The 10,534-nt window shown below is 37.6% G+C and overlaps 1 protein-coding gene across 3 annotated transcripts in view; it reads left to right on the forward strand.

The window, feature by feature from the left end:
* LOC112158990 (IQ motif and SEC7 domain-containing protein 1) overlaps positions 1-10,534 on the forward strand; it is a 112,538-nt gene that overhangs the window by 27,810 nt on the left and 74,194 nt on the right. For all 3 annotated transcript variants that reach the window (XM_024292725.2, XM_024292731.2, XM_024292733.2), the window contains exon 3: positions 9,315-9,422. In XM_024292725.2, the coding sequence (XP_024148493.1) occupies positions 9,315-9,422 (108 nt within the window). The remainder of the gene's footprint in view (positions 1-9,314; positions 9,423-10,534) is intronic.

A 10,534-nucleotide genomic window follows, 5' to 3' on the forward strand; every position in this document is an offset into this window, starting at 1 on the left:
AACAAAATTAGATTACGTAAAGAGATGATATTCAATCGATTTCAAGTGTTTGACAAGTTACTCAATATTAGCTTATCCATGTTTGAGGATCCAAAGCTCAATTTGATGTAAACTTAACAAATATTTAAATAATATGGGAACAGGATGAAGATTTGAGTCAAAAACAAGCCCCCCCTCAAAAAAAGAAAAATGTTTTTAGTATAATAAACTGTAAATTTTCAGTTTTCAACATCTTCGTTCCACACTGAAGCTCACAGTATCAATAATTGAAAAACAGCTATAAAATATTTACTGATCAGAGACAAGAAAGTATTCATTTTTTCCTTAAAAATTACCCCCAAAAATTAAAGGAATTGTTTTTAAAAAAAAAAAACCTCCAATATTCTAACTTCTGCATCCAAACATCTCCTTTCATCTTTCTTGTAGGAACAGATGTACGTCCTTACTTTTGTTTCGACCTTATTTTCCAGCTGTAGTTAGTGCAGTGGAAATGGAGGACAGGGCTTCAGAGGCAAACAATCCCATCTCACCAAATCGATGTTTTGATGTGGTTGGAAACCTCCCAAATGGCAGCAGCTTTCTGCGTTCTTGGTTGTGCATTTGGCCTAATCTCAGGATGTTTTCTTTGTTACTATAAAGCTGGCACCCCATTATTTTTTATCGTCATTGTGATTTAAAAGAAGGATGCAGTTCCCATTCCCATGTGTAGAACCATCATCCTTGTCTGAAAAAGAAATACAGATTTAATCTAAAACAAATCAAACCCTTTTTAACATGTTCTTGTAGGGTTTTTCTCATCATGGAACATATATTAAGATAATTAAGATGAACTTTGTATTTCTCAGTATGTCTTTATTCAGATTGTTGTGGCATAAAAAATGCCATTTTGTAGGTTTGACGTAGAAGCTCCAACGGCAAGCGACAAGCTCCCATTCTGATGCATCCTGCAGACAAATAGATCCATGAACATCTTTGTTTTCCTCATCCAAACTGGAATCTGTCTCAAAACTGTATGACTGGATAGCTTCGATATTGCTCACCATTTTTGTTGCATCAGTAATGTTAGGCTGGAGTTGTAAGCAAGTGGGATAGTGTAAACAGATGGATGATGGGAAGTGGGGCGGGCTTATTCTGTGCCAGCAGTCAATCCACAATTTTTTTTTCTTTCATTTTGACTAAAAACAACACAATCATAATTAAAAGACCACTTGAAACGCTTTTACAATATGAAAAAAGATGACGAGCAATTTTTTTTCTCCAAACTTATAAAACAAACAAAAAAACATTTTTCTGTATTTGTCCAGTAATAGAGGAATAAATTTACAAATATTTAAAATGGAAAAATACACCATTCATTCAAAATAGAGCTTCATTTAAAATCATGATTCATTTTCTCCAATGCATCCGCCTAAAAACTGGGGACCTTGCAACTACTCATCTCCTTAAAGCCCCTTAAAAGCGCAGAAAAGGACACCAAAGTGGTGCTACAACAAAGCTCCATTCATGTATAACACCCTATGAAAAACAGATGCAGCTCAATGAGATGCATTAGCAGGTAAGTGCATCCTGTCTCTCATGGCTTTCATAAGTGAATTCTGCTCCATCAGTATGCTTTGCAAACATCCTTGGGTTCATAAAAAACAGGTTTGAATTTGAATTTAAAAAAACAAAAACTTTTTGAATGTTTTATTGCAAGTATTTTTAGTTAGATTTTTTTTTGTTTACCTTTTTGCATAGTCAAATTAGACACAGGTGCAGCAATGCAACAAAGTGACAGAATGTCTGACGGGAAAAACGGCTGTGACCTGCTCAGATTTAAACGCCCCTTCACTGATCCTGCAGAGAAACTCTATAAGGTTGTGACTCTGTGAGTCCAACTGGTTCTGATCAAGGATGGAAATGGGTTTTATGTTTCACGATCTTCATTAAACTTTTAAAGGGTTTTCTAGTTTGAATCTTGGATGCCTTCCCACCACCATTAATTGCTGAATATTTCAAAATAGTTTTTTATTCCCCTTTTATTAAAACAAAGGTCATGACCTGGCCAGATTACCAAAAGTCATCTATCACGGAGAAACTTCATAAGCTGCCACAATAAAATAAAAAAAAAGTTTAAATAATTTTAAAATGTAAAATTCTTTTACAGTTTAGAAAGTGCACAGATGCTCAAACTGGTGAGGAGAAATTTGTAAACAGAACTTCTTTAAAAGGATCTTTATAACATTTCTAACTAATTTCCATTCATCTGAAATCCTATTTATAAGAAAAAACTTACAGCAAAAATGTAGTTTAAAAAACACCAACATTAATATTTCTATTTGTGTGGGGTACAATAAAAGTACCCCACATTTTTACTTGATTACACCATGTGGTTTGTGTGATTACCTTGACTAAACAAAACAAACATTTATCGCCCCATGTGGTGCAGGATGTCTAATTATTTCTGACATTATATTGCATTGCTAATCATATTTCGGTCTGTTGTAAAAGTGTTCTCAGTGGTGTTTTAAAATTATGATTATGCTGTTTTTAAGTAAAATTTAAAAAAACTGTTGTTTTCTAGGACATATTTTCTGCACAGCGGCAGTAGTTCATCTCAGAGTTATGGGTGGGAATGTTGGTGCGGAAGTCAGTCTCTGCTAATTTCCCATCATCCCTTTGCTTACTGTCTCCCGCTAGCTTACAGCCCCTCACAACTCCAAGCTGACATTACCGGTGCAACAAAAACGGCTATCAGACGTACAGTTTTGATCCAGATGTCAGCTCGGACAAAGAAAATAATTATGTTGATTGATCTTTTTGTCTGCAAGTGGATGTATCAGAATGGAGAGGAGCAGGGATTTTTTTTCATACGCTTCTGATTGGTCACAATTTGTATAAAGAAAAACTCAGAAATGCAGTTTTAATCTTTCATTTTTATGTCGTTCATCATAAAAATACTACAAGAATATGTTAAAAACACCAAAAACAGGTTTTTAATTGGAGCGGGTTTCTAAAACGAAAGGTGTTAATTGAAGTAAAGTCAAACACAGATTTAGTGAAATCTCATTCTGACCTCTACACCTTAAATCATTAATATCTAACATGACACTAGAGCATTTGTATTAGAAAAAGCTAACTTTGAACCATATTCAGAAATGCACAAAGTTTGTATTTATTGTGTTTCTCGTTAAAAACCACAACTGAAAGAATTTTGATGAACTGGTTTCAGTCCAAAACAATAAAAATTTCAGAAAGCACTGGATATATAGCATTACCTGTGATAATGCGGGGGCTCTGAAGATGCTAGTGTAGACAGCTGAAGATGCTGAAATTGATAGCTAAAAATGCTAAGGCTGATAACTGAAGCTAATAGTTGCTGATAGTTTGCTAAACTATTAGCTAAATTCCAAATTACCCTAAAAAACAGGTAAAATGTATAATTTAGCCAAAATAGGCAGCTTTTGGTTAGAATATCAGCTAAACTCCAAACTAGCCAAAACAGCTAGCATGTAGCTGAAATTTTAGTTAATATCCAAAATAGCCTAAAAAGCCTTAGTAAAGCTATGTAGCTAGCTAAGCTACCATAATGCCAATATGAAGGTGAATCTCCAAAATAGCTCAAAAACACCAGTAGATGCCAAAACAGCCATGATATTAGCAACTAAAATATTACATGAATCCCAAAATAGTTTAAAATAACCTTTATATTTACAGCACACAGTGGGAAAAAACCTTTAAAACACTTAAAAGAACTGTGGACTTCTTTTGTAAGACTGGAGAACTTGGATCCCTGTAGTGTGAATGCTCCACGGCATTCACGCAATAAACAAACAAAAAAATATATAATATATTATATATGAAATTACATATATTTAATCATAAAGTGTAATAGTTATTAATTCTATCTAGAAAAATGTATGCTTTCATACCATAACAGTTTCATTCAACACGTTCTGTGTGCGTTTTATTCCCAGTGGCTCACGTTATAAGAGTGTAGTATCAATATATTAGAGTAAATATTTTGCAGCTGACGCGAGGCAACATCTGTGGCAGATATTATCACTCCCCTGGCTTGTTCCTGACGTAGCTTCAATCCATGCAGTGGACGGCTTGGTGCCAGAGCAGCATTCTGCTGACGGCCGACTCGTACGTGTTCCCCCCCTCCTCGTTACCGTCCCCCAGCGTGCTACCAGTGAGCCTCGCTGTTCACAGTTCTGCATGATTGTGCAGTGACTCTGATTGCCATTACAGATGTGGAAGCCACTTAACTTGCAAGAGGTGTTATAAATAAATAAGCCCGCGCTCCTGCAGGATTGCTAGTGCAGTAGCGTGAGAGAGGAGTTTGTGTGTGTGGAGACAGAGATCGACTTTTCCTATCATACCAAATTATTCCGGCACTCACACTCCGTGCCTAATGTGAGAGGAGTAGCGTCACAATGGTGTTTAATTAGTGTAATCAGAATGGATGGCTTCATTCAGATGTGATTGGAACTCGGCTGAGGTGTTTAGGCATCTCTCGGCAGCCTCTGTGACCTGCTTTTATTGGATTGTTCTTCGGTGAACGTCTAATGAGATGTACCTCCGCCTCCATCTCCACCTGATGAATTTTTATTTTTCCCCCCACACTCTGGAACCCGAGTGACAAAAGCGAACGCACAAAAGCGCTCCGTCACTTAATCACAGCTGCAGAAAATGCTTCTTCAGATCTGTTTACCTGTGAATGGGGAGCTTTGTGATGGATGGTGGGTTCGTCTAAACAGCAGAGAGCTAATTGAAATCCCCCATCCGCAGGGACACCCTGTCCATGACGGCGGTCCCTCTTAGCAGTGTTATCTATTTGTTTATTCAGATGTTTGGTTTCGGCCCAGCCCGTTCCTGGTTGGAGATTTATTCTGGAAAGCTTTAGCCAGACCTGTGGCTTTCATTTCCCCGTAGTTCTCCACAGAGACTCGGCGAAACATGGATTATACGGCTCGACCGTTATTAAAGAGGAGACAGTGAGGAGTAGAAAGCTGTTGCAGTGGAGGTCGCGACCCCTCTCAAAGTGCGTCTCCAAGCAGCAGCCGCAGTTACTCTCCTATTCATTCACACATCAGCTCCGACTCGCTCCCTGTTAGAATAGAACGCCGACTTAATAATAAAGCATAGTTTATTGTCAAAGGCATTGGACATGTAACAAAAGGGGATCATGGAGGCAGATTATTTTTGTTGAAGCAGGAATTGTTGAAAAGCTGCAGTTTCATGCCGCTTTCTACAACCACATGTGGACCGAGCTACACTTTATTCACATGGATTTCTAACCCAAAAATGACTAGTTTGTTAATGTTCTTTGATTTACTAAAACTTTTTTAGCGTTAGCACGATCCACGTAATTCCAGCTGATTCTGAAGGAGAAAAGCGGCGCTCACGCCGCTTTTCTCCTTCAGAATCAGCTGGAATTACGTAGATCATGCTAACGGTTGGAAAGTTACAGTATGATAAAGATTTTGCGTTTAAGCGTCACCTTGGACGCCTCTGGTGTTAAATGGTGTTTTTAACATCATCTTGTAGTATTTTCCTCATGATGGAGGACTTTTATTATTCTAAAGTTTGAGGCAATTTTGTGTTTTTCATGAAAAGTCGCACTTTTATTTACCAAAGGAGTTGTACAATGAGCAAAAAAAAGAGTCAAGACACTTACTTTAGGTTAGAAATAATGATATTTATTTGAAATTATCATTTTTTTTTCTTATAAAATTTGCTTTCAATAAGGAATCCTCCATTTGCAGATCTTTGGCCTTTTAGCTGTTACCATTTTACTCTTCTAGAAGCCCCTCCCACAAGTTGTCCACCAAGCTCCACCCACAACAGCTCAATGGGGTTTAGATGTGGTGACTGCACTAGCTACTCCATTAGAGATATAACACCAGCTGCCTGCCTCTTCTCTTAATAGTTCTTGCACAATTTGTAGGTATGTTTTGAGTCATCGTCCTGTTTGAGAATGAAATTGGCTCCAACCAAGCGCTGTCCATAGGATATGGCATGGTGTTGCAAAATGGAGTCTTCCTTATTTATTTATGACTTTCTTAAGCCTTTCAGAGTAAACTATATCCATATATATGATAATATATCACCTTTGGCACTCTAAAAAACACATTATTTATGAAATATTGGTGAATTTTCGTGGGTTTTTCAATATTTTTCCTAAAAATGACACGATCATAATTAAAATACCACTGGAAACACTTTTAAAATGGATCAAAAGATAATCGAGTGGGACTTTAAACTGGTATTAGTCTGCGGGGAATGAAGGTGACTTTGCTGTTTGTCAAATCCTCACCAGTGGAGTCTTGCACCTTCAGCCAGCCAGCGCCGTCCTCAGGGGCGGCCTGAATCTGCCGTCCTCTGCTGCCTCCTTCCCCATCTCTTGTTGCTAAGGAGAGCCACGCTCCGCTTTGATGAGAACGACGCTGAGCTGTTCGTCTTCTTCAAAACCAACCAGGCAAGCTGGATAGCGAGTCGTTGTTTGAGATATTTCACCCTGCAGGACCTAAATGAAACTCAGAATGAAGACACTAGTTAAAAAAAATAAAACAAACTTTTTATGGAACTAAACTAAAGCATTTCATTCTATGAAGTAAGTAGTTCAAAACTGCAAATAAAATTCTGGATTTATTGCTCACTTCTTAGCAGGATTAGGGCATTAACTTTTCTTATATTAATAATTCAGCTTGACGAATATCTTTCACAAAACAGCAGCTGTGACACAATTATCTCCAGTCTGGAGTGTTGTAGACGTCGCCTTTAAAAACTATTCAAGCCGATAGTCCTATTAATGCCCCACTTTAGTTTTTGGGTGACTGTATTTTTGACAAACCGCTCAATCTCTGTAAAGATGCGGTTGTTGGTGACGGCTGCCGGTGTTTGACTGCAAACTGACAGCTTGAGAAATGCGCTTGGTCCATCCGAGACAGCCAGTCAAGACGTGCCACGGCTCAGTGGAAACTGGGCTACGAGAAATCTTTGTCAGGACCACGTCTTCTGTGGAGGGATATGAGAAATGGCCGAGCAGCAGCAGCTAACACTGTGTGTGCTGCACCACCGCTGCAAAAAGAAAGAGCTATAAATGCTCAACAGAAACCTGATTCATCAGTCGGTGTCATGTAAGATAATACGATTAAATCTGCTCCCACATGCTCATTCCTTTTAGGCTAAACTTGCAACTGTGCAGAAAGTTGAGCTTTTGTTTACAATATATTAACTCATTATTTTCATCTTGGTTGCTTTTTTTTTGTTTTTTTTTTGCTATAAACCTTTAAATCAAGGAAATGAATCAGCACCTTCAAAATAAGAGCTTTAATGTTCTAGTTCCTGAAAATAGCAGTGAATAAGTTATGTGAATATATAATCACAGTCTTGTTGGAGGATGACGTTTTACTATTTAAACTGTTTTATGGGTTTGTTTTTTTTTTAAATGACACGACGCAAATCATCCAAGTATCCAACCTTAGATTAGATAGTTTGTTGACAAAATCCAATTTCAGATCTTGTTCACAGTCAGAGATTTTTACCTGTTTGTTCAGCTCAGCTTCCCTGCAGGCTCCACACTTAAAAGCACACAGCCCTGGCAGTGCAGGAGTATTTGCACTTTTAATTTAATAGTTGAATCGCTTTATAGATGTCATCATACATTTGCATTCAGCTGAGTAATAGTCCCCTTGAATTTTCTATTTCTATGAGATTAAAAGACAAACAGATTTCTTTGGATGGACTATTAACCGTTTAAAATAAAAAGATTGAACCAAAAATGTAAGATCCATCAGAAATGACAGCTTTACAAAAACGATAATAGTGTTAATGTTTTTAAAGGAAACCTCAAGACCTACCTTTTTAACTTGACTTTTAGTTGAAATTTAGAAACGTATTTCATATATGAATTATTTCATGTTCTCTCTTTACTCCTTTGACTTTTATATACTTTTACTGATTTATATCTGTGTAGTAAGGTTTATTTATTTACCATCTGTTTCAATTTTATGGATTTTATTTATGTGACATGTATTCCTTTTATTTTATATTTATATTTTAGTTTTAACTCAGAGGGACCCCCATGTTGGTGTTCTCAGTGAAGGAAGTCGCTCTCGGATTCTTGCTCTTTGATTGGATCTGGGGGGTCCTGTGGTAGCGTACTTAAGTAGGGGGTTACTATGTAAAACACTTTGAGTGACATGATTTGGAAAAGGGCTGTAAGAATAAAATTTGATTTGAAGTGAGAGTTCGAAACTCTACGCCACTGTGCAGCCCCATTTTTATTTGTGCTAGTAACATTTATAGGCTCAAGAAACCTTTGCACAACATTTTTGTTCATGTAAGAGTTGCATATAACCAAAAAATAAAATCTTAAATTAGAATAAACTCAGCTAAACTTGAATTTGATTACAGCTTTTGGACAAAATCAACAGTTTTCCGATCAAAACTGGTGTTTGTACAAAAAAAAACAGATTGGAGTCTCGGCCAGAATCATGTAAATTATTGCACTTTCTCACCCTTTGGAAATGCTGCATCCAACACAGATTATGCAGCCAGAAAGAACATTCTGTATCATCACAGCAGGGATTCAGACTATACCTGTGAGGCGACCAAGTGCTAGTTAGGGAGTCGGGGGGGGCTGCATTACCTTGCTGCCCATCCCACAAAATCAGCAGACTTTTCAGTTTCACATGCAGGAATATCAAGCATTTCACCTAACAGATTATTTGCACCTAAAAAAACAAAACAAAACCAGAATCCTTACGATGTTGTGATGTCGATCTGATTGCAGCTTGTAGAAAGCAGCAGCTGATTAAAACAAATGAAAAACACAACAACGTTCATGTGAAGCATGCTGAGTAAAACAGCTTTGGCCCAAATGTGCTGTATTTGAAATCTACTGACAGCTTGATTTAAAAAAAAAAAGAACAATGTTAATATTGTCAAATACATACATTTAAGAATAGGGCTGGGTTGATAAGATTGATTAATCAATTTGAATCGATCTAAACTTTATAGATATAGAAGTTTGTCTTTGTTAACACTGTCATAAAGGATTAATTTGCTAAACACTGACATGTTTCCATTTAAAAATGCATAACGCAGCACAATAGAGAAGTAAGCTGCTTTAACTGCCTTACAGGAATATTACTCTGCACTTTTCTGAAGTTTAAAAACAGTTCCTAACAAAGAAAAAAGGAGTCATCTGTTCTGTGACCCCTGTTGGGCTCAAACGTTTCATGTGAAGGACTTTTTCCCTCCCTATCTGTCATTTTACGTTAGCAGGTTTGTATTTTGCTCTGACACTGTTTGTCCTTCCACAGAAGACACGCATCTCTACCGCTGGAAGCCACCGAGAATCCCCTGAGGATGGTGTCTGAAGGTTGCAGGAGAGTCACCCCCTGTCGCCCGTGGAAATCGGCTTCCTTTGGGTACAGCTGGATGTTATTTTTACTAATGACGATTTACATGAAAAACAGCATTTTTTTTTCTATCTTCCTTTTGTTGGTGTGACGCTGTTGTTTGACAGTCCTCACTGCTCATGTCAAACACTGCTAACTAGCCGTCCTCTGTTGGATGCAGCAGTCATGACAGCTGCAAACTTTAGTGTCTTAACGTCAGACTCAATGCAGCTGTTTCAAGCCATTTGACTGCTGTTCTTATGTTTTCTTCAAAAAATTCTTCAAATTATTTACAATCTGAGGAGATCATTAGGGCCAGCTTTAATGAAATATGATCCTCAAGCATCAGTGCTGCTCGACCATTAGCTCGGACCTTCAGAGCCTCCCTGCAAACGAGGAGAGCACTCGGTCTCATCTGTGGGACCGACTCAGGGCTTCAAAAGACTGGAGACACCTCAGCGTGTGCGCCTCATCGTTAAAACGACATGTGTGGCTAATCCACAGCCCCACTTTTGGCTCATGTAGCCCAAAAATAAATCCCACTGTGTAGCCGGAATTCGTTCTATTTTTAAAAAGCCTTGCTCAGAAGTTTTTGATGAGTAAGAGCATTTGTGCTTGTGCGTGCATGTTATTTTTTTAAATCTTTCTCAGACTCTGATAACGTTGCAGAAACTGTGCACGTGCTGTTTTTTTCTCTATTACGTCCTAACACACGTCACCTTTTATTTCTAGACGGTATTTTCAATAAAAGTTTGTTTTTAAACAGTTGTTGGTTTTAAAAGATGAACGTCGAGACGATGCTGAACTTTTTTATTTTGTATGCGGCTGATTCCAATTAGAATTGGAAAAAGGAGTCAAATCTTTGCATTTCGACTTGCTCCTGTACTTTTCGGAGGACGCATTATTAATGATGTAACTTTCTCCCTTTATGTCTTACAAAACGCATCTTTGTAGCCAGCTTTATATCTTCTACACAGGTGGTTATTTTGACATTTTCTCTCATTACTATTCATCTAAAGAGCCTAAAAACTTTTATTTTGTTGATCCGATCGGTTGAAACTAACTGGAGCTGCTTCACTTGATCTTCTGATCGCTTTTTATTAACGTCTTCTTGTTTTTTTTTTTTGTTTTGTTTTTTTTTT

This window comes from Oryzias melastigma, linkage group LG7, assembly GCF_002922805.2.
Source record: "Oryzias melastigma strain HK-1 linkage group LG7, ASM292280v2, whole genome shotgun sequence".
Classification (NCBI taxonomy): Eukaryota; Metazoa; Chordata; class Actinopteri; order Beloniformes; family Adrianichthyidae; genus Oryzias; species Oryzias melastigma.